The following is a 25,899-nucleotide window of genomic DNA, read 5'->3' on the forward strand; positions in this document are numbered from 1 at the left end:
GAAGATTCTCCACTTTGACCCCACTGTGAATCCACTTGAACATTTGATCTTCTAAACAGCCATGACAGGTCTAAAGCCCAAGCCTTAAAGCCTCCAGGCAAATACTTAAGTGCATTATGCCTTCAAAAACTGGCTGGACAAAAACTAACTCAACAAAAATCATCAGCACACTGCGCATTTCATTGTGGAAATACTGTGGTAATACTACAGAGCTCTGGAAAGGGGGGAGCACTATAGTAAGATCGAGAAAAAGTGTTGGATTAGAAAAAAGGAAAAAATATGTCATTGCTCACACAGTGAGATGCGCTTTTTCAAAGCCCACTTTGTGCTCACAGAAAGTGTTTCAGTTTCTATCTTTAAAATAATAATATAAAAAAATGTCTGGCACAAACAAAGCACTACTTCCCATCCCAACCTTTAACTTCTGATTACAAGCACACATTTTAATCTATTACACAGGGTGTTTTTAACCGGCGACTTTTCTGATTCAATAATTACTCAACCTTGTCATATCGTGGAATGCAAAGAGCATTGCATCATAATGCAATGATGTAAAATAATCTTGTGAATACAGCCAAGATGAATGCAGAAGAACAGCTCACAGATGAACAAAAGGGATTTCAAAAGAAAGTTAGACCTGGAGACTATGGCCCCCGATCTTGTTGGTGATCACAAAACAAGCTGCACAGACTGCAAATCCATTTGTGGTGTGTCCAGCGCATACTGCTGTTTACAGAAAATATTAGCACATACAAGGACACAAAGGGGGTTTGATTTACCATGTTGATTAGACATGGTTCGACTGTCATAACAATTCAGAATGAAACCTGTTATTCCCTTTAAACTGGAATGCACTTGAACAGCGCTGGGGTGTGGAGGCACTAGCCACCAAAGCTCCCTGAAGTGAAGCATGTACCAAGGGGATTTTCCCCCCACCCCTCCAACCCCACCACAAGTACTCTTACTTTTTAAATGGTTGCTTTCACTTCAGATTTGCTGTGGATGTTATGGGAATAAAATCTCACCTGTCATCTGGAGGTGAAATATGGGGTGGAGGGGGGTCCCACCACTACACAAACACCATTTTGCAACATAACAGATGCTGATGCCAAATGTGGACACTCTAAATGTATGGCTGCACAAAAATATAAGAGATAGATAGAAATAGAGATAGACAGGTAGATGTAGATATAGATAGATACCATACCATCATTATTTATAAAGCACTTTACTACAACCAAAGCTGACCCAAAGTGCTGTACACTAAAACATACAGTTAAAACAATAAGACATTTAATAAATAAGTTAATAAATAAATATAAAATCTAAAAACCTGTAAAAACTAAAAACTGAAGGCCCACTAACACGAGCATGTCTTTGATTCCCGCACTAGGATGTGAGAGGGGTGCCAGTGCATGTTAATGTGCACAGAGAATTTTGAAATGTTAAAAAAAATAAAAAATCTTTCATGCATAAATTTTAGGTACATGCGTGTGTGCGAACAGCTGAAGCGGTCCTCTGTGAGTGCGTGAATCAAAGTCATGCTCGTATCAGGGGGCCTTAAGCCCCTGTCACAGTGGCGTATTCGTAGAGCTGCTCATTACAGCGTATCGTCTATGCTGTAATGATCAGCTCTCTGCCCACTTCACGTGGAGTTTTTTTCTCAATATGTTGAGGGCTACGCACGTAGGACGTAAGAAATTAAACATTTTTAATTTTCTTTGGCGTACAGCACAGCATGGAGCCTTCATGTGAGTAAACGCAGCACCGTGCTACTGTGAGCCCGCCCACGCTGCAACACGGTACTGTACGCCATTTCACAAATACTGCAACATCGTTGCTTCACTTTATCATACTGGACTCATTATATGAGGACTGTTCACTGTGTCGCAAAGCTGACTGTTGTCGTTTCATAAAATCGCTCTCTCTCTGTCACACACACACACACACACACACACACACACAGAGAGAGACAGAGCTATCAGACTCCTTAAAATAAAAGCTCTGTGTGTGTGTGTGTGTGTGTGTGTGTGTGTGTGTGTGTGTGTGTGTGTGTGTGTGTGTGTGTGTGTGTGTGTGTGTGTGTGTCTCACAGAGAGAGAGAGAGAGACTCAGAGAGATCAGACTCCTTAAAAGATCCACCAAGACAAAAAAAATAATAATGTTAAATGACTGTTTTTGAGCCACACCACACCATGCAGTAGAGAACAGAGCGCACTTCCACAGAGGCAGAAAATAGCACTGAACTGGTTTAATAGCGGCATGGCACACGCGACTGTGTGCACACATTAAAATGCAAACACACGCAACTGCAAGTATGAACGAACACTGAAAAAGGCTGAGTATGCACGTATTTCGGGCGTATTTAAATGAAACACAATGCTGCAATGAGCAGCTCTACAAATGCGCCACTGTGACAGTCTCAGTGTGGTCGAAAGCCAAAGAAAAAAAAAAAAAGGTAGGTTTTAAGATGACCCCTAAAAACGGCCAATGAAGGTGCCTCTTACACCCAAAGGTGTAAGAGGCACAACAGCAACAGAAAAAGCCCTGTCCCCTCTGAGCTCAGCTGGACAGGTGTCAAAACCAGTGACCAACAGCTAAACCACCTTCATTACACTGATGACTTAATACTGATGTCAGCAATGCCAGAAGCACTACAGAAACTAGTTTATGCAGTAGACCTAGTTACTTTAGAGAACAAAGTTCACACTTGAGATTAGCCCTTACCAAAAAGTAGTACTGATAAGTATATAAAAAGTAAACTAGAAGTATACTTGAAACATACTTGCATATACTACTTTTTGGTAAGGGAGCACAAAGAAAACTGAAACAACAGCTGGTGACAGAGACTGATATGAATAAATATAACGTAAATGAATAAAAGGAGGTAACACTAAAACACTTTATGAATCACCAGCTGTGCTACATTTATATAAACTTCAGGGACCAAGGAATCTATTGTGCAGTCTTTTCTTGAACGCTATGGAAATGGTGCAGCTGCTGTGGAGCTGAAGTGCAAATCAGGAGTAGGTTAACGGTTGACAATTAACAGAGCAACAATAAGTTACAAGAACATTTAAAAGAAAATTGTCAAATTCTGACTGGTTGCAGATCTTCAAACATGAAGATTTGTCTGCAGTCCTCCAAGAGAAATGACTAAATGATCTGCAGTTACTCAACACATTTATGGGAAAATATTTGATTGCAAAAACAGCCATGACCCCTTACACTTGACCCGACTCATTCCTATCTTTATAGCTCATAAAGCGATGCATCTCTGTAACGAGCTGCTTGTTGCTGTGTATGCATCTTCTGTATTTTAATTTATTTTTCTGATCAGTGACAACTGCTATTATACTTTTGTCTGTGTAGACTTAAAATGTGGCAAAAGTGTAGCAGACATCACGTAGTTTTACCACTGCACTCATTTACCATATAAAATATTTCCCATTTCATTCAACACGTGTCCAGTTGCCTTACCTGACCCGATTACTGCAAAACTTGGTGAACTGCAGCTGGTTGATGTAGATCAGTCGAGCGTCTTCTTGGTCAGCTAAAGATGTTTTTTCTGACGTGTCCTCAGTTTTTTCATATCCTGTAGAATAATTGAAAAGACAACATTCTATAAGAAATGACATCTGCTATGAGCACAAACAAACAAAAGATGGCAAGGTGTTTTCATGCTTGACTTTGTGCTTGTCTGAAAGTCTACACAGGAGTATTTGAAGTCCAAACCAAACTTTGTATTTCGTCTTGTAATCCCTCCTGCTAGCCATTACAGGTCCCAGTGTCACCTGCTCACAAAATACGAAAATATTTCAAGGTACAGTTGTTGAGCTCCTTCATAAATATTCTCACTTTCACTTGCTTCACAGAACAGCGGCAGAGAGGAAAAAACAAACAGACATGAAATCTTTGCTAGAGGCTCCTGCCTTGCTTCTCAGATAGTGAGTAGATAATGATATTTGGTCTTCTTGAAGCTGTCACTGTTTCAGGAGGACCATACCAGGACATTTGTCCTCATTCCACACCACTTAACAACCCACACAGCTCCTAATGTTATTCTGTGTGTTGGTTCCTAGCCTTGATGCGTTGCTTTAATTGTTGCCTTCCAGTCTTGAATGCAGTGAATGTTATGGTCAACAACTTCTGGGACCATTGCCTGCTGAATGGCTCGTGGTAGATAGTGTACAATCTGACAAAGAATCATATCATGTAGCCAACTGTATCAACCAGTTCTGTGAAAGTGCTGGCAGCAGTTAAAGATATGCACCACTGAGCAACAACTGTAGATGCATACAGGTTCCAGGTCTTCAGGTTCACAGGTGACAGTGAGGCGTCTTGAACTGTGTTCAAGTAGAACTTCAGCATGTAACTTCAGCAATAACTAAAGTGGCTCATGCGTATAGAGTCTGATTATTCAACAGACATTTAAAATCTCACACTACAACAACAGCTTGCAAGAACATTCTAGTGGTATTTGTTGCTGTAGTGCTTTCTGATGAGAGCTAGGCATTTCCTGCTGACAAGAAAACATAAACCCTATGTGTGGGATCAGCCATAGTAATGGATGTTCAAGTTTATTCAGAACTTTGCAATAAAATAAAACAAAATAAAATGTGTCGACACAAAGACAGAGGTACAGTAAATGTCTGAACGAAATTTCAGTGTATTTTTGAATAATTCTTCATGTTTACCTTAGGGTTCTGAAATGGCTCAATTACCATGTTGTCACAATCAGTACAATGTTACCGTTTCACTCTTGTCAAGTGTCACAACACCTTACCAAAAGACCCCCACCCCCCCCCCCAACTTTTGCTCAAAGTCTGTATGTACATAATGAATATTAAAACCAGACATACCAAACAGAATGGCCTATATACCCCGTTTATGTCTCATATTAACGCCAATATATGTTTAATAAACAGAAACCAGTTCACCCCGAAAGATCTCTCCTTGGTTGGATAATACTACTGCAAGGCAGAGATAAACCTCCACTTATGCCAAGTCCAACAAAGTGCCATTTTAGGAAGAATGGACACCCTTTTTTTTTTTATTCTTGAAAGGTCTGTGCATCCCTGCTGAATCAGGTCAAATCAGACAATATTTTCTCTATGTCAAAGATATAATGTAATTATGGACTATGCCTTATAATATTGCAAAGTTTTTGCACCAGTGCAGAGTAATAAAAACCAAGTAATACATTTAGGGTCTGTGAGGATCAGGTAGGATCAATTTGAAGGGAGCTTCTTTGGTTGCTTGTGTCAAAAAAAGTAGGTAAACTCTTCAGGTTTTGAAGCAATCCACTATCCATTTGCACTGGAATATGTTTTCAAGCCTGTTCAGTCCTGAAAACATTCTCTTGTGTGTGCTTAATCTGTCACAAAACACGCTGCATTGCCTCCTCAGCTTTGATATTTAAGACCAATACTGTGCTGTAGGTATTGTACACAAGCTTTGATATCCAAATATATAAAAGAAACCAAGAAACCAATAAGGACCATAATTTAGCAGAATATTCAACTTCCTCCCAGTGAAAGGTAGCTTTGCATAATGTATGTTCTGTGTCTTTGATTTAATTCATTATTACAACCCTAAAGAGTTAAGTTGCCTGGAATACAGCATTCGTTCTTTCAGAATGATCACTCCAGGGCTACCGAGGAGGTGCACACACTCTAAGACTTCCCACAATAGATAACAGGGGAATACTGCACATTATTATCACTTACTGAGGTGTTGCTGGGCCGGTAGCATAGATTTCCATTCACGCTAGCTGGCTATTCCTGCCCGTAGTAACAGCAGGTATCCCAATACCCACCCGCTGTGCATAAAATGATGATGTCATAGTGCGGAGCCCAAGAACTGTCCGCAGACAAAAAGATGAAAAGGCGAGAAGTGTGTGTTGGTCCCAACATGGATATTACAGATTTTATCATGGATAATCAGACAAACAGCAGCCAAAGCAGCCAGCTTGAGGACGCCCTGGCGAATTTGGAGAGCAGCGCGATACCAGCCAATACAATAAAAGTTAAAGTGAGCCAACTTTTCTGTACGGGTTTGCAATACCCGCAATACCCCTGTACCCGCAATGACAGATATTCGCCCTCGTGTAACTTGGGCAAATATCAGTCATTTTGGACGACTGGGCATGGACGTCAGGCCTCTGAAAATGCATACCGCCCTCCAAAAGCATGTTATTGTATTAATAGCCATAATGAAAGATGAGAAAAGCATTTATTATAATAATAATAATAATAAAAAAATAAAAATAAAAAAAAAGGCCACAGTTTCACATTTCACAACCATGCTATTCTGATATGACTTAGCCTTTGCGGGCAGAGCATGAATGGAAATTAAATAGTATTGCCCAGCTTTCAGGTTGCATGCACATGTTCCAACGGGTGAGGGAACGCCTTCCTGAACACGCCATGACAGTGGTGTCGGGAGTTACAAAGTAACGGCAGGCGTAGCATAGCAACTATAGCTGCCATCTTTGAAACTGACCTTTGAAAATGGAGAGAAAGGCTGTTTGAAGGCAAAGAGGAACTTGGATATAAGGGAGAGCTGGCTGCTTCCAACACCACCAACAAAAACACAGCGTCATGCGGCCATGTAACCAAAGCACTTTACAGATATGCCCCAGTTACAAAGGCCACTCGCTCTTCTTCCTGCATTTAGTATTTTCTTATTGTCACAAGTCTACAGGAAATGAAGAAGAATGACAGTGCTGAGTGCAATGTTTCAGTTCCCCCTGATTTCCCCCCCCCCCCTTACCAGCTTACATGTTGCACTTTCCCAAGTCACTTATGCGCACATTTTAAACTGGACATTATGCCATTCAAATATGGTTCACGGAGATGTCATTTCATTAGCAAAGGAAACAGTTCGTTGTCCCAACTCTGTTGTAAATGTGTTCAAAGAATAAGATGGAACAGAATCTTAACCACAAGTGGGGGCGGGGGGGGGGGGGGGGGACATTCTACAGTGACACTCAAAAATATCCCTTCTAGAAAGGGTATGTAGGTCAACAGTGTAGATGGATGCTGTACACAACTATAGAGTTTGCACAATACTCCTTAATGTATTGTAACAGTTATTTTATTGGTGCAAACACTAAAAGATGACCCTTTCAATACTGAGCACTGGATTGCAAATTAAAAACACTGTTAAAAAGCAATAATTGAGTGGTTTCCCCATAATGATCTTGTAAATAGGTGTTGGGAAACAGTGAGCGGTATTAGATAACAAGATTACACTTTGTCTAATTGAAGTGTCATTTGGTGCCAAAGATGCGACTTCCAGGTCTGAAGGGAATGAAGAACCAGCGCTTCGTAGCACATCGCTCGGACACAGAGCCAGAGACAACCAGCCGTGATAAAACATTGCATGGCAGCACGGTGAGTTAGTGGTTAGCACCGTTGAATCACAGCAAGAAGGTCATGTGTTCGATTCCCACCTGTGACCTTTCTGTGTGGAGTTTGCATGTTCTCCCCATGTTTGCGTGGGTTTCCTCCGGGTGCTTCGGTTTCCTCCCACATTTAAAGACATGGAGATTAGGTGAATTGGAAACTTTATAATTGTCCAGGTTTCCCTTGCAAAAGAGATTTCAATCTCAATGGGACACATCTGGTTAATTAAAGGTTAAATGAAAATTACCTTTGGTAATAAAAGTGAAAGCTAGCTAAAGAAAAAAGAAGTCATGAAGTAGTGTTCCATATGATGTAACTGCACTGTCTTGTGCTGAAGTCGTGACTTCAAGGTCTGCTAACAGCTTCATACCAATACTGTGTTCAAGACTCGGCAGGTCTCTGACCATCTCTGAATAAACCGTTCTAAAGATAATGCCTGGACAACTGAGTGAACCTCAAGGCATTCAATCAAACTGCCTTACAAGCTAGCAGTATTCAGCCACAGTCATCAAAACCCATGTGCATGAACAGCAGTAAACTGACTACATAGAAGGTCACATTGCTAATCTCTGTCTGAATGAGAAGGGTGCACAGAAACACATCAAGGCATAAATTAATTATTGGATGAGTGAAGGCTAAGGAAAGAAATTATGCCATCTTTGTCATAAAGACAGCAGCCTACAGTAGCTAGCCATGGCTGCTAGATTCCAAGAGAACACAAGGTTCTCCCCAGACAATGGAATAACTGTACCACGCCGCTATACTGCTATCGCAGCGCCATTATAGTGAGTGGAGTCATTTTGTGATGTTCTGGCGCAAGACTTTGTGGGATTTGACTGCACGTAAACCCATTTTTGCAGGGAAATTTCACATAAACAACTTTGGCTCTTTATTTTATCGCGTTTACATCCAGATGAAAATCCATGACATGCTTAAATTTTTTGCGGCCATTCGGCATAGAGCAACACTTCACTACTGCATGCAAGTCTATGCAACACTGCGCTACTGTACCCCATGCCTCTGCAATTTTACACTACCCTACGCCAGTCCAGTGAAAAATCCTTTTAGGGTTTTTTTTTTTTTTTTTAGTTTTAAATCAGTACATACCTGCATTGCTAGATTTTATTCATCCCACTGGATTCTGCTGAACTTTGCTGGCAGGGAAGCTTCAAAATCACAGAAGAGGCCGGCCAAGTCTTCCCCCTGCGTGCAACATACGCAACCATTCCAGCGTACTAGATACACACCACAATGTAACGCTAAGCAGAACCAGTGTGAAAGAGGCTTGACTTCAGGACACAAGGCCAGATGGGACGCAGAGTGGAAGAGTTGCGCGCCGCTTCGGGTGATAGTTGCCAACAGCACCACTATACTAATACTAATCATTTCTGTGGCTAACACTGAAAGACTTACATAGATTTCTGAATATTACACCTCATGTTTTTTAAAATACGTTTTGCACCTATGTGTCATGTCCACCAGTCAATGTTCTACATTACCAGAAAAAACTTTCCAGATATATAGCTGCACAGCTCTCTCAAACATTGCTCTCCAGTAGTCACCCTGCAGTAGCGATATACAACAGACTGCATGTATGTTTTTCACCCCCAACACACACAAAAAAAAATTCAAACCTGCACATGGTTCCATAACATTTCTAACATAATTCATTACATGCCAAAAATGGTCTCAGTTTGAGAGCTAGCCCCCTGTGAAGTAAGCTCATAAAGAGATATTCACTCATATGACATATGTGAAACTGATTAACTAAGACTACTTAAGAAATTAGTGTCTACAGTGACAAACGAAAATAAATAGCTGAGAGAGTAAACTGCGCGACCTTATGTCAAAAACTGATTTATGGCCCTGTCAGCCAATCAGAATCAACTACGTCACTAAGCCCTGCCCCTAATCCCGGCCCCTTATGATGTCACAGCCAATCAGAATCGACTACATCACTATGACCCGCCCCTAAGTCCCGCCCCTAACCCCTCCCCTAGCCCCGCCTCTGGTTCATCCCCTAGCCCCGCCCCTGGCTCCTCCCCTAGCCCCGCCTCTGGCTCATCCCCTAGCTCCAGCCCCCAACCCCGCCTCTAGCACCTCCCCTAACCCCACCCCAAGCTCCGCTCCAAGCCCTACCTCCCCTCCCACCCGGGTCTAATATTTTAAATGTCATTTTATTTCATGAATTAAAGAACGATTAAAAAAATACCTAGATCTTTTTTAATGTATTAAAGAATTAACTAATTCTGAAATAATTAAACATAAATGAATGTCTAATATTTAATACCCCTTTAATATTTTTTAATTCTTAAATTAAAGCGCGTCCTTTTATGGTTTTTAATGCCTCAATTAAAGAAGGATTAAAAAATACCTGTATCTTTTGCACAATTATTTTTTAATTCTTAAATTAATGCGTCTCCTTTTCTGTTTTTTAATTCTTAAATTAAAGAAGGGTTAAAAATAACCGTCTCTCAGCTGTAAGTCTTTGCAGCAAGACGGTCAAATACCCACGCATAGGGCTCCTCACGGAAACATGACCCCACGGCTGTAATACCTGTTGCAGACACTAGCTGTGTGCGTGTGTGTGTGTGCGTGTGTGTGTGTCTGGGGGTGTGTGTGCGTGTGTGTGACCTGCGCAGCAAGGGTGTCACGCCGGATGGTCTTTTATAACATAGTAGAGAAGCTTGAATCTTTGGTTGAAGCTTGAATGTTTTATTACATCCGATTTCCTGATGATGGGGTTGTTCGCTGGGCTTGTTTGAAGACGGAAAAGCAAAGCTTATTCTTAGTCACGATAGATGCAGTTTCTTTTAAGATATTACCCGGTCGATCAGGGGCTGCGGGACACCCGCTGATCGGAGATGCCGCCCGAGGTGATGAAGGCGAAAAAAACAAAGATTCTTCTCAGTCACGTCCCCCTGTGGGAAGGAGTCACCGCTCATTTCCACTACGACCGGTGAAGAGTGAAGGCGCCTGGACCCCGCGATGGGTATAAAATAGAATTAATTTGCGGTAAAAAAAATCCCCTGGTCCTGAAAAACCATGTTGTTTAATTAAGTCTTCTTGTCTTCGAGCAGAGTGCGAAAACCACATCAGCTTTCAGAGTAAGTGATTTAAGTAATCTTTTTTTGATATGACTGTTTTTAAATGACGCACGTGGTCTGAAACTGTGTCTTTTTTAGACAAAACCACGCAGACGCTCCAGAGTGCGTTTGGATCCGGCCTCTGTAATATATTTGAAATATTACAGAATATCTGCTTGCGAGGGTGCTGCTTTTTATTTATTTATTTATTTTAATTCTAGAAATCAAGTCAGAGCTCCCTGAAGAAGTTCGAAGGCTGGAAGCCCCGACTTCACCACGCAGATGTAAGTACACCGACTGAAATTAAATCACGTTTAAAACTCTGGAATAACCCGATTTTTTCTGTTACAGCCCATGGAGAAGCGGGTCAGCGGCAGAGAACCGTAAAACGATCCACGGATTTACATGGTAAGGAGTCGGAGTTTATGTATTTATTTATTTTAAATATTTAATAACTAACGTTTTTCTCTTTTTTTCAGCTCATGGTGGAGGGAGACCGTCTATTTTCCACCGAGACACAAGGCTCGAAGATATTCTGAGCTGGGATTAATCTCATCTCGCAACTTTTTTGAAAATGTGTATTCTGTTTTTTGTTTTTTTTTCTTATTCCGATGGAACGGGAGAATTCATTTTGAAGAGGTATATTAATTGATTTTCTTGAGGTAGATTCATCCTGGTACGGCTTTTAAAAGATGGAAGGAGAGAATTCAGGCCGGAAAAATAACTTCGGACGTGTATTGGATTTAAACGCTTCAATAATCGACTCAGCGGGGAGCGCTCCTGGAACAGATGGCCCATTACCCGAGGCGTTAAATTCGCCGCCTCGAAATAACAGAGTCCGGAGAGAGACTTTTAAGCCGTGTTCGTTTAACACTGCTAAATGATGCTCTTAATTTGGCGGCTGAACGAGAATCGGAAGAAATTAACCCCTACATCATTTCTGCGATTAACACGATAAATTCGACGGTCAAGTCTGATACTGAAGAGCCCCCTGACCCCCCGCACACCCCGCCTCCAGACGAGTCCGGTCCCGCGGCGTTGAACCAGGTACGTCTGACTCCTCTAAATAACGCCGTAAACCTCCTCTCGTGTGAAGTTAATCCTCACGTCCAATCCGCGGTGGATGAATTAAATCAAATGCCTAACGACGCGCGCGTTTTTTCACCTTTAAGAAGTCCATCCCTGCGCAATGCGCACGGTGAAGATATTTTAAACAGAGCTCGTTTAACCCCGATAAATGCGGCAATCTCTGTTTTGATGGAAGGCGGGGATGATGCACGACCGGGGTACAGCCGACACTCTCCCATGATGGGCGGTGGGGCTGCTAACGTCATCAGGAGACCGGCTTTTAACAATATCGAAATCAGGCAGCCTCTAAATTTCCACCGCGTCGACGAAATACCTGACTACGCGGAATTAACGTCGTTGGGACTCTTCAGAACTCGGTCGAAAAGGCTTTAACACACGCCAGGGCCGGGGACTTTATCCAAATGGAGATTCGTGGGGACTCAGTCTACAACGAGGCCGCTTTGATTAGCTCATATAACGACGCGGGCGATGTGACGGGCTTCCAAAATCTGCTAGAACGGTTGATACAATCGAATTCCAACGTTTAATCCGACGAGTCTCTGGAATTAGTGGTCCAAGTCATCCGCAACCAGAACGGCGCGGGGAAACACAGAACAGATGACCTCCTCTATCACAAGGTTCTGAGGAAAAAATCCAAATGCCTTAATATCATGTATAATCCTGACAACAGTTTATGTTTCGCGATAAACCTCGTTCAATTATTGAATCCTCATCTGACTATGCACGAGGCGGAGCAGTGCGGGCAGGCGTTACAAATTAGCGTCGGATTAACGGCTGCTACGCCGGTATCTTTAGAGCAGGTGGGAAAATTTGAAAACGTTCTGGGTTGTAAAACTGTGGTGTTTTTCAGACCTGAAGGGGAGAGAAAGCTGACGAAATACCAAACAGGAATACCGGTGCAGCAGAAAACTCTTTTCGTTTTTATGTTTAATAATCATTTTTACGGAATCACCGATTTAAAGAGATTTTTGGGAGTGAGATATGTATGTGAGTTTTGCTTTGAGGGGTACAATAACCCCGCCTCCCATAATTGTCCGTCATATTATAAAATTTGTGAATCCACACAGTGTTACGAGAAAAATAACCCGGTATTCTGCAGCGAATGTAACAATAAGTGTCGCTCGCCCGCCTGTTACAGCCTGCATAAACGGAACAAGTATCGTCCTTCCGCCAGTAAGTTCGTTAATGTGTGTAATAACAGAAAAAAATGCCCTCGATGTAAACGCGAGTATTACATAGCATTTTCTAAAAACAGCGCTCCGCACGTGTGTAAGCAGAAGAGGTGTCATATATGCGGCGAGGCTCTCCAGGAGCCGGGCGAGGGTCACCTCTGCTATATGACACCGGTCAAAGCTGAAGAGACGCATTCAGAGAAATACGTTTTTTATGACTTTGAAACGTATGTCGATAATAACGGGGAACACGTGCCGTTTTACGTCAGCGCTGTAACAAAGACGGGTGATTTTTGGAGCGCATGGGGGACAGACTGCGTAGCCCGCTTCTTTAAACATTTTAGAATGAGAAAATTCAAGGAATACGTGTTCATCGCTCACAACTCAAAAGGTTTTGACGGCTATCTGCTTCTAAAGTATTTAGTCCAGCAGGGCGTAACCCCCGCTATGATTATGACCGGGAATAAACTATTACTCATGACAGACACTGCCTTTAAACAGAAATATATAGATTCGTTATCTTTCCTTACAATGCGCTTATCTCAGATGCCTAAAGCCCTGGGAATCCGGCTGAAAGACGAAATTGTCCGCAAAGGTTACTTTCCGCACCTGTTCAGTTCAGAAAAAAATCTGAACTATGTCGGGCAGTACCCTGACTCTGCGGCTTACGGGGTCGCAAATATGTCAGAGGGAGAAAGAGAGGAATTTAACGCGTGGTACGTGGGCAAAAAAACGCAATTTTCGATTTTAAAGCCGAGGCCGTTATGTACAACGATACAAAAATCCTGGCTGCAACCTGCTCCAAATTTATGGCTGAATTCATCGCTGAAACACGCGTGGATCCTTTTACCTGCATTACAATCGCCTCGGCGTGTATGAAAGTCTTCCAAACTAACTTTCTCGCTCCAAAAACGCTGGCAATCCCCTCTGCCGACAATTATAGAACGAAACATAAAAAATATTCGGACGTGGCCATGCAGTGGTTAGAATGGGTTGCTGAGACGCAAAACATTACCATCGATCACGCTCTAAACAGGGGGGAGAAAAAAAATAGGTTATTATGTTGATGGGTATGCTCAGATTGACGGGCGGATAAAAGTGTGGGAGTTTCTCGGGTGTGCAACGTGTGCAACGTGTTTTACACAGCACGAAATAAACCCTCTCACAAACACCTCATTTGGAGAGCTCCATGCAGCGTGTCAGAAAAAAATAGCCTTTCTGCGGGCTATGCCGGGCGTCACCCTCAGCTCAATTTGGGAACATCAGTGGCTTGAAATGAGGCTGAGGGATGAGAGCGTTCGCCGTTTCCTCAGCCGCAGGGGGTTACCGCCGCCCCTCGAACCTCGCGACGCTTTATACGGCGGTCGGACTTGTGCGTCCCGTCTGAGGTACACGGCTAAGCAAGATGAGAGGGTCTATTACGTCGACGTGACCTCGCTGTATCCTTACGTTAACGTAAATTTCACATATCCCACAGGGCATCCGGAAATTATCGAGAGAAATTTCCAAGAACCCAGGACTTATTTCGGGCTCATCAAAGCCGTCGTGTATCCGCCCCGGGGGCTAAAATTCCCTGTCCTCCCACACAGAACTCCTCACGGTAAACTGGTGTTTACTCTGTCGCACCTGCGCTGATGAAAATAATCAAGCTGGAGCGTGCACACACAGTCGGCAGCAGAGAGCTCTGTCTGGGACTTGGACGAACCCGGAATTCCACAAAGCTCTGGATACAGGCTACGTTGTAGCTAAGATTTTTGAAGTCTGGCATTTTGAGGAAAAAAGTGATAAAATCTTTGAGGGGTACATAAACACCTTCTTAAAACACAAGCAGGAAGCCTCCCGTTTCCCTCCCGAATTTGATAAAGACCCCGAGAGCAGAGAAAAATATATCACGGACTACTGGCTGAATCAGAAGATTCGTTTAGACCCTGAAAAAAAAAAAATCAGTCACAATCCGGCAAAACGACAGATGGCTAAGATCTGCCTCAACTCCTTCTGGGGGAAATTCGCCCAGAGGTCAAATCTGACGCAGACCGCGCTCATTAAAAACGCTGACGATCGGTTCAGGTATCTGTTTTCTGAAGAGTACAAGGTCACATATCTAACATTCCTCAGCAGTCAGGTTGCTATGGTTCAATGGAGGTACGGCCCGTGGTACGTCAGCCGACCGGGTAAAGCTGTCAATATTTTCATCGCAGCGTTTACAACGGCGTACGCGCGTTTGACCTTGTATGGTTTTATGGAGGCTGTGGCAAATCCTGACAGGATTCTGTATTATGATACCAATAGCCTGATTTACGTTTGTAGGCGGGGTGAAACCCCGCTGCCTACCGGTAATTATCTGGGGCAGCTCACTGACGAGTTGAACGGCGAGGTCATCACAGAGTTTGCAGCAGCGGGGCCTAAAAGTTACGCATATAAAACCGTACGAGGTAAAACGGTCATGCGTGTGAAGGGGATCACTCAAACCCGCGAGAGCTGTCAGAAAATAAACTTTGACAGCGTCAAAGATCTGGTCGAGGGTTATATAAAAGACCCCGCCCTCGCTGCATCTATCAAAACACCGCAGCAGGGAATTAAACATCATAAAAGCAGTTTCAGTTTGACAAACGTGTCATTTCAAAATCCTTCAGGGTGGTATATGACAAGCGGCGTCTTTTAAAGGACGGGGAAACCGAACCGTTCAGATTTTGAAACATGTCTCACTCGGGAAATACGGTGGAGTTTGACCCCAGACTTCAGCCCCCATTCTCCTGTCTCATCACTGGACCAAGTGGTATGGGAAAGAGTGTGTTTGTGAAAACATTGCTGGAAAATTGTAGCCACGCTATGAGATATGTGCCTGACAACATTGTACGGCTGTATATGAGGTCTGTCAATAAAGTATAGGTCCTTTTTATTTTTTTCAAAAACTATATGGATTTCATTCATATGTTTTTATGTCAGACATGCTTGAACCCTCGTGCGCATGCGTGAGTTTTTCCACGCCTGTCGGTGACGTCATTCGCCTGTGAGCACTCCTTGTGGGAGGAGTCGTCCAGCCCCTCGTCGGAATTCCTTTGTCTGAGAAGTTGCTGAGAGACTGGCGCTTTGTTTAATCAAAATTTTTTCTAAACCTGTGAGGCACATCGAAGTGGACAAGGTTCGAAAAATTAAGCTGGTTTTCGGTGAAAATTTTAACGGCTGATGAGAGATTTTGAGGTGATACTGTCGCTTTAAGGACTTCCCACGGTGCGAGATGTCGCGCAGCGCTCTCAGGCGCTGTCGTCAGCCTGTTTCAAGCTGAAAACCTCCACATTTCAGGCTCTATTGATCCAGGACGTCGTGAGAGAACAGAGAACTTTCAGAAGAAGTCGGTTTCAGCATTTTATCTGGATATTCCACTGTTAAAGGAGATTTTTTTTAATTAAAGACGTGCGGGCGGATTGCAGCATCGGCTCGCAGCCACTGCAACGCTCCATCACAGGAAAAACACCTCTGTTGGAAGTCTTAAGGACAAGTTGGAACATGTCCAGCTGTTAAACAATTTCTCATATACTCACTCCACTGAAAGCCATCAAAAGCCGCCTGGATTTTACAAATGGTTATCAACACGGAGGTGTTTTTCCTGTGCCGCCAGCTGCGTCCCAACGCGTGGACCCGTCCACACGTCTTTCATTAAAAAAATCTCCTTTAACAGTGGAATATCCGGATAAAATGCTGAAACTGACTTCTGAAACTTCTCTGTTCTCTCACGACGTCCTGGATCAATAGAGCCTGAAATGTGGAGGTTTTCAGCTTGAAGCAGGCTGACGACGGCGCGTGAGAGTGCTGCGCGACGTCTCGCACCGTGGGAAGTCCTTAAAGGGACAGTATCACCTCAAAATCTCTCATCAGCCGTTAAAATTTTCACCGAAAACCAGCTTAATTTTTCGAACCGTGTCCACTTCGATGTGTCTCACAGGTTTAGAAAAAATTTTGATCAAACAAAGCGCCAGTCTCTCAGCAACTTCTCAGACAAAGGAATTCCGACGAGGGGCTGGACGACTCCTCCCACAAGGAGTGCTCACAGGCGAATGACGTCACCGACAGGCGTGGAAAAACTCACGCATGCACACGAGGGTTCAAGCATGTCTGACGTAAAAACATATGAATGAAATTCATATAGTTTTTGAAAAAAATAAAAAGGACCTATACTTTATTGACAGCCCTCGTACGTCTGAACAACCTCTGTATTCTGAACTGAAGAATAAAAATATTAAATTTGTAAGAGGACTCCCTGACTCATTTCTGGACGAGAGCCTTTTCCCTGAAGGTCAGAGCCATCTGGTTATTTTGGACGATCTCATCTTTCAAGCAACGGATCATCCTGAAGTTGTAAGAATTTTCACCCAGTACAGACATCACTGGAATATGAGCGTCATCATGATCACACAGAACGTGTTTCATAAAGGGAAATACAGTTGAACCATCAGCTTGAACTGTAATTATATGGTGCTGTTTAAAAACCCCAGAGACAAGTTACAGATGAACATTCTGCCTCAGCAAATGTTTCCCGGCAGAAAACAATTTTTTTTGGAGGCTCTTGACGATGCTACAAGCGTACCTTACGGGTATTTATTACTGGATTGCACGCAGGAGTGTCCAGATCAGTTCAGACTGAGATCGGGATTACTCCCGCACGAGTGGCCCGCGGTTTATTTACAGAAAGATAAACGGATATGAGCTCTCTTTTAAAAAGGAACGCCCCCGCTCTTAAAGCGCTAATCAGAGCTGGGGCGAGGGAGCGTCACCATAGCCTGAAGATCTGCAGGCCGGAGCTTCTGAAAACTTTATTTGAGATCGCTTTGAATATATTAAAGGGGAATATCGTCTTGAGTGACTCAATTCCGTGCCTTGAAAAAATGAAAAAGAGTTTTACGTCTTCTGGCCGATAGAAAAACCAGTTACAAAAGGAAGCGGGGAGCGCTGATTCAGATGGGCGGCTTTCTCCTGCCACTGCTCCCCGCGGCCCTGCCCGTTATAACGAGTCTAATACTGCCCAGAGGATAATGGCATTCAAAGCGGCGCAAAAGATGTTTTTACTGACTCCTCAACAGATGCTTCAACTCGGACATTCCGTTCCGCCGAGTGGAAATAAAATCAGACAAACGGCGGAAAATGATTTAGACTCGCGAATGCGGGCCGTGCTGGAGGAACGTACTCACACCCCTTATGAAAAAATTAAAAAGTATGAGGCTCTGCTGCAGCGCTATTTAAGCCTGATCAAACAGGGGGAACTCGAATCACGCGTTTCACCCCCGCAAGAGACTCGCGTCGCTAAGCAACCTGAGGAGGAGGGGGTGGAGGAGGAGGAGGTGGATAAGACTGTGACAGAGGTCCTGAAGAATATCCCCTCCAGAGAGCGTAGAAACGCTGAATATATTATGAGGAAACTGTCGATGGGTGATACGCGCTGGAGTCCGCCGGGGGAATTTATTTACAAGGGGAAAGTCCTGAGGGGGTCTCACGCCATAGATCTTATGACACATCTCGGATCCTCGTTCAAGAAATCGAGCCCCCCTACAGGTTGGGTGAAGTTCCTCAATATTTTACAGGAGCGGAACATTCCGGTGGCGTGCGTATCAAACCCGCAAGCCCGCGAGCAGTTTCAGAAGCTTAAAAAAGGACGGACCAGCTCGCCGGATGAAACCCTTCTTTTAACCGAGTCGCCGGCCAGGAAGAAACTTAAGAAAAAAAAACATTTCCAACGCTGGGAAGGTTTCTCGCCATAAAAGGAGGGTGTCAAATTAAAAACTGACTGGATATTATGATCAAGATTTTTTAAAATACATCGCAGTCAGACACGTTTTTGTATATTGTTACTAATAATCACTTTTATTCAGCATATGGTTTAAAAACAACTTTCAGCACTTCTCTACTTAACAACAACGATGCAAAAAACGAAAAACATTAAAGGTATGATCGGGGGTACGTTTTCTACACATCCGGAACATTTTTCACAAAAAAAAATAAATAAATAAATAAATAAATCAAAGGTCAAAGGTCAATGCTTCTTTATACGCTTAATAGCGGGGGTTTAAAGCGTGCAAACGCGATAAAACTTTAAAGGTATGATCGGGAGAGCGTTTTCTACACATCCGAAGCATTTTTTCACAAAAAAAAAAAAAAACATAAAACACAAAAACCAAAGGTTAAAGGTCAACGCTTCTTTCTACGCTTAATAGCGGGGGTTTAAAGCGTGCAAACGCGATAAAACTTTAAAGGTGTGATCGGGAGGCCGCTCTCACACATCCATCCCGTTTTCAGGTGAAAAAAAACAAAAAAAAATTAGGATCAAAGATTAACACGTGCCGCTGTAATTTTTAAACGCGTGCAAACGCGGTAAAACTTTAAAGGTATGATCGGGAGAGTGTTCTCAACACACCCAAAGCATTTTTTTCACAAAAAACACACATAAAAAAAAAATCAAAGGTCAACGCTTAATAACAACGTATTAAATCATGCAAATGCGATAAAACTTTAAAGGTATGATTGGGAGAGTGTTTTCTACACATCCGAAGCATTTTTTTCACAAAAAACACACATAAAAAAAAAAAAAAATCAAAGGTCAAAGCTCAACACTTCATTCTACGCTTAATAATTGGGTTTTAAATTATGCAAACGCAATAAAACTTTGAAAGGTATGATCGGGAGAGTGTTCTAAGACGGGGGTTACATTTTCACATGGAAAAACATAAAATAGGAATGCCGGTTAACACAAGCCGTGACAATATTTAAACTCATGCAAAGGCCCTGCTAGCTGGTTACAGGAGGTATTGCAGCTTTTCTTAAGGCAATAACGATATCTTTTCACAAAATCAGAAACCAAATCATCGTTCGCGATAGTATTTTCGGTGTATAAAGACACCACGTCCTGGTACGACTTCCCAGCGGCTCTGTTATACAGATAATACACGCAGTGTTGTCCGCATACGTCTGATAACTCATGCTGAAGCTGTTTGTTGTGATACAGAATGTTTTTAACATCTGGGAGATTCTCCAGATATCGCAGGATGCTTTTAGGGTAGTATTCAAAGTCGGGGCTGAGGCCGAACGAGTCAAAAAATGTGGCTTGACCATTTTTTTCAACGGTGAGCGCTAACTAGTGTTCCCCCGGTAAATGTCTAGGGTGGGTGTTTACAATGAAATATACGGGAGGGTCCGGCTTGATCCGGAATAACTCGTCAGACGCGAAAACACCGGCGAACAGGTCTCCTATTAAGCCCCTCATAACAGCGTCCAATTTCAGGGTGTTCATCAGTAAAAATCCACAAGGACCTGTCGCTTGGAATTAATCTCCAGGAGAGAATCATAACACGCGTACACTATCAGCGTGGTGGTATGCGGAGTCGCGACTCTGAATCTCATCTCAAGTCGCAGGGTCCCTGTGGAGACGGGGCTCAGAGCACCGCTGTCCTCCTCCGGGTTTAAATTGAAGACGTACAGCGCATAGCCGTGTGCAAAATCCTCCCAGTCTATACAGAGAGGCAGGTCCTTGAGGTGTCGCCCGGTTGCTGTGTAGAGATTGTAAAACTCCCTCACAGAGAGTCCGTTGTTAAATTCAGGCTGGAAAGCTTTAGCCGGCAGCTGTCTCCCGTTTTGACTGAGTGCGAGGTACTCCAGGTCATAGTGTGCAAATTCAAACGGGGACAGATCTCTTCTCCCGCTGAATGCATTGTGATTCACCATACCCAGAACCACATATTTGGGCATGGTTCCTAAAAACAGGTTCTCCTGGTTGCATATCCTGGAATGGCTGGGGATCACGTAAGTCTTAACGTTGATTCGTGATAACGGGTACACGGCGTTCCCTTTCATGAGAGCTGCGGAGTGACCCAATCTCACTGCAGGGGATACGGTGACTTTCTTAACGAATAGGGACGCACCCAGAATTTTCAGCTTGAACGTGGAGGCTGCCAGCCCCATCAGGCAGAAAGCGTCGCTGGCTCGAATTAATTTAACTCTTAGATCAACATTATTCAGAAGAAGCCTCTCGCAGAAAAATATGTCCGCGTGCAGCAGGCCCTGAACTTGAAATTCACGCGATTCGGTGCTAAAGCGCGCTCTGCTCACGAGGCCTTTATTCGGGCCCGCGTCATCCACAGCGGTCGAATTGTGCTGACCCGGGGTGTCTTTGTAAAACAATCCGCCCATGAACTGCGATTTCACTTTAGCGAGCGAAAAGTTCAGCAGTGTCTCAATCATCGCCCTGTACGGGTGCGTCGCGCTGGACTGGGAAATTAGCCGGTCACCCAGAGTCACATCGACTTGCGAGAAAATCGTATTGAGAGGGTAATTTATTACCCCCACGCGGGCGTCATTAGCCAGGTCAGTCCCGTCGGCGTTTGTAATTTTCAATCGCAGATAAAGCAGCGTATTATTGAGGTCTAAATACCTCTCACCATCTCCGGGGATAAAAAACTCGATAGGGCCCGTGCCCGTCAAGGCTGATAACGGGCTGACCTCAACATATTGGCTTTGCTCGATGGACAGCTGGGTCCCTGGGATGGCGAATAAATCCAATTCACTCATGGTGCATTCGGGGGAATTATTTCGCAAAAGAGACATTGTTTAAGAGAAAATATCCCCGGACAACCTCCTCTTCTTATGCTTCCTTCGAACTGTTCTGCTTTTTCCGGGGGTCTTTTGCTTTTTAACCGTTTTGATCCGTTTCCCCGGGGGGGCGTTTCCGGGGCCTTCTTGAGAGTACCATGATCCCAGACCCCCGCTGCTGCTTGGATTCCTGACTCCGTCCGGCCCTCTCAACAACGAGGCTCAGTACGTCGGAAGCAATGTTTCGAGCTGCGTTTTTCAGGTGAGGTTTGGCGATCATGTATCCTTGTTTAATCAGCGGCGACACAAATTTGAACAGTTTCGAAAATATGTTCCTGAGCCCGCGCCCGTACATAACAGGAGCGACGTGGAAGCCGTGAAGGCCGTTCCCGACTTGATTTTCATAGTAAGGCACAAATCTATAAATGTCGGTTTTGTGCGCTGCCCCGGACATTTTTTTATCCCGCCAGTTTAAAATGTAATGTCACAACCACTTTACCGTATCTGAAATTCACCGGTCGATCTTGATCGCTTTTGATTTCGATGCGTATCGTCTCAATATGTCTTTTGGAGACTGGGATGTAATAAGCGGGGTTGAATTTCTTTGTAATTACTTCCCCGAAACGACCTCCAATTTCTAACGCTCAGAGGAGAGGAGCAAAAGCGTCGCCCACCGCCTGAGGCTGTACAACGTCTGTATAACAGAACAGGTGATACATGCCCGCTTTTATATCGGGGTAGCGGTGAGAGCTCGTGACCCCGGGTCCGCATCTCAGCCATTGATTAGGGTGTATCCCTAGCATGTACGCCATCGGGGCTTCAAAATATACCTGGCAGGTACCGTCTCCTTCCCACAGAAACTTTTTCTGGATATCGTCATATTTTAAAGTCAGCTTCGGATCTATAGTCTTCAAACGAGGGTTTATCCGCACTGCAATAACCTCAAAGTTATCGTACAGCAAGGCTTTTCCGGGATATTTAACCAGGTGTGTGGATAAGAAATTTCCGTCAGCGCCACATCCCAGTCACTCTCTAGATCCAGGTGTCGAGCCAAGTCCACCTGGTAGCATGAAATTGTGTTGTCCGGGAATACTTTTAGGCTGGCGTTTGAAGGCAGAGTCATATAAAATCCGTGTTTCAGATCCCGATCCATTTCTCATATGTCGGTTGAAGATAGATGTTGTCATTTATATGGCCATCAGCTGGTCTGCGGGAACCCAGGAGTTAAATTTCTCGGGCCAATTTTTCCATCTGACAAATACAAATTTCTTCCCCTTGGTAAAACGTTCACGAATAATTTCTTGAACCTGATACAATCTGTCTTTTGCTATTTTAACCTTCTGCAATTCTGGTTCATAGAATGAACCTTCAATGATCTCGCCGTCATAATCTTTCAATTTATAAACGGGCGGCGCACGTTGTATACATTCTGACACCGTGAACATTTCATCCGTAAAACTTTGTTCATATTTTTTTTTTTTTTTTTTATCAAAAACTCCTCTGAGCTTGGAGACCCTGACTATATCTCCGACCTTATATTTAAATTTCGCAGGCCTCCTGCGTAGGGTGGATGCACCGTACAAATTTTGAAACACTCGATCTACGTTTCGAGCGTTAACCTCATTTGGCCTCATCTTAATGTTTTTATGATAACTCTCGTTATAAGCCGTGAGTAAAGACGGCAGGACATCGATGTATCTTCGTGTGTTTTTAGCAGTAAAATATCTCCACATTCTCGTCTTTAGCGTGCGATTAAACCTCTCGACAACTGAGGCTTTCAGATCACTGGCCGTGGCAAAATGTAGAATCTGGTGTTTTTTCATTAAATCTTTGAACGGTTTGTTAAAAAAAAACTCTTTCCCAGCATCAGTCTGCAGCTTCAGAGGCACCCCGCTGTGCTTTAAGAGCGAGGCAAAGGCCTGTGAGACTTCGTGCCCTTGCTTCGACTTCAGGGCTCTGGCATACGCTTTTTTTGAGAAGATATCGATAACGGTCAACAGGTACTTGTACCCGTCGTTAAAATCTGATAACCCCTGCATGTCGCATAAATCCGCCTGAAATTGGTTAAGCGGGTTTGTGACAAATACTCTATTTCTTGGAAAATGCGTCCTGGCAGGTTTGTGTAATGTGTATGCATCTTCCCCTGACAGGAAATCTCTGATATGCTTCATACGAATTTTAGATCCGAGTTGATCGCGCAGAGCCCTGCATAAATGCGCCGGTCCTCCAAAACTCCCCGGATTTGCCGGACTATAATACATAGCGCTCATTAAATCCTCATCACCCATCTTTTAAGGCGGATCTCTTCAGAATTAAGCGGATAGTCCTTTTTCATTTTTATATGTTTTAGCGAACATAAATATTAATCTTTTGTTTTAAATAGGCGCTCTTGGAAACGTTAAATTGAACTCTGATTCAGTAAAGCGGAGAGCGCTCACAGATCAGCCTCGGCCTTTTAATAAGACCATGTTAAAACCCCGCATAATTCATACGAGAACCTTTTTTTCCCCACCAAAACCTCGTTTGTATGACTCTGTCTTGCAATATGAAGCGCCTTGGGGCAACTGTTTGTGATTTGGCACTATATAAATAAATTTGATTTGAAAACATTTCACCCTTTTTTCAACATTATTGGAAAGAACACTGACCGTCTAAGTTTTAGAATATATGCTTTATTACATTCAGTAAAGTCACACAGAGAAAAAAAACAATTGTTCATGTTTATTAAACACAACATACGTGGAGGAAAAAAAGTATACGTTCATGTTTATTAAACACAACATACGTGGAGGAAAAAAGTATACGTTCATGTTTATTAAACACAACATACGTGGAGGAAAAAAGTATACGTTCATGTTTATTAAACACAACATACATGAAGGAAAAAGTATACATTCACGTACAAAACTGGAAAACTCTGAGTAATACATCTCCCCCGCATTTACAGTTTATTTCAGTATTCAGCTGTAAAAGTGTAGGAACAATCTCCCCTCTGGGCAGTTCCAGCTGTTTCACCTGGCACGCCATCACATCCACAAACAGAGTGTATAATGTAAGCAGGTGCAGCGGATTACACCGTGTAAAATCGTCGGTGGTCAAAACAGAGATTTTCAGTAATACGTTGTACAGAGATTTTTCAGATGAATCGAGAGCCGCGTTGTAGATATGTTCTGTCCAGACTTCGGGCCCGGGACGGCGTCTGATAACGTCGAAGACCCTCTCCATAACGCATGAAGGCGGGGTGTCTGGGCTCTCCAGCCTGCGAATGACGGCCGGCTCCAGCTTATACGAGAGTCCACGTATAATATAAACTTCCCACAGGCTTTGAAAGAGACTCATCACACAATTACCCATGACTGTAAACAATATAATGATGATAAAAAAAAAAATAAAAAAAAATGCAGGTTTTTTTTTTTTCCCCCAGTCGTCGGGGTTATAGACGGCTACCATCCCCTCCAGGTCGAGATCGGCGTCTTCACCGAAACGTGTACAGTTTGTTGATCTTTGCTTCAAAATTATCAGTGTATTTCAGCTCAGTGAGGATGTTTTCTACCGCCCCCTGGACCCTCGCCGCCGATGGGTTGAGGAAGCGCTGGGCTAGGAGTTTTACCACAGCCGGAATGAAGGTCGGTCTCCAGAGTCTCACCATTAATCTCTCAAAATGTCCGGTAAAGAAATATTCGTTTAACGGGTCCAGGCACTCGTGCTGGCACTGGCTGGGGTGATCGATCTCACACCCGTAACAGAGTTTTTGTCAGTAACTTTTGATCACAGCTAAAAGTAAGTGGGCCACGCCGACTTTCACCGTTTTCAGGAATTCCTCTGACAGGAACCCGTCTGGCCGGTCTGATGCGTAAGATGTGGCGTATTTCTCAGCCCGCTCGAGGTCTTGTACCTCCCCCGGACACGCGGTCTCCGTGACAGCGGGAAGAGAGCCCACGCCTCCCGGGCTAGAAAGCGCCTGAGAAGGATGGATCTCGCCCCAGACCGGTTCGAGCTGAACTCCCCACAGGGTCTCGTACCCGCCGCGGGTCCGTGAAGCCTTCTGGCGCCGGTCCTGGTTCACGACCGGCTCGGCGGATCTCGTCCAGGCCTGCCCCGGGGATAGCGGGTCTCTTCCACAGGCGAGTGCGCAGTCGCAAGTGATGTCATCGGCCGGTGCGATGGGGGAGGTTGAGGAGCTCATGCTGGTCCGTCGTCCAATGCTTAAATGAGATGTGGTCCGCTGTTATTTTTTTTATAGAAATCCCCGTGCATGCAGGGAAGGAGCTACGGCAGAGTTTTTAAGTAAAAAGAGGCACCAAGTTTTTTCGGACTTCGATCACGTCCCTCCAGGCCAGACACCTTGTAAAAAGGCCCGTAATCCTCTCGTTGCAGGTACTGAACAACTCGTCCCAGCTCTCAGCCGCGGCTGTGACGGATCTGACTAACTCTCTCCAATTTAATGTCACCCTCAGAGTCAGCATCAGGAGGTCCCTGCTGAAATATCACCCTATAGCGCGGCCCATGGGGGCTGAGCCAGGTGAGTTGGAAGTGAGTTTTCCTCTTTTCCGGCGTCCGATCTCCTGG

General features: G+C 43.9%; 1 protein-coding gene across 1 annotated transcript in view; it reads right to left on the reverse strand.

Moving 5' to 3' along the window:
- The window catches only part of atp8a1 (ATPase phospholipid transporting 8A1), a 265,900-nt gene that overhangs the window by 197,302 nt on the left and 42,699 nt on the right, over positions 1-25,899 (reverse strand). Inside the window, exon 2 of the mRNA XM_034181944.1 lies at positions 3,481-3,595. Coding sequence (XP_034037835.1) covers positions 3,481-3,595 — 115 coding nt within the window. The remainder of the gene's footprint in view (positions 1-3,480; positions 3,596-25,899) is intronic.

This window comes from Thalassophryne amazonica, chromosome 11 (assembly GCF_902500255.1).
Source record: "Thalassophryne amazonica chromosome 11, fThaAma1.1, whole genome shotgun sequence".
Taxonomy (NCBI): Eukaryota; Metazoa; Chordata; class Actinopteri; order Batrachoidiformes; family Batrachoididae; genus Thalassophryne; species Thalassophryne amazonica.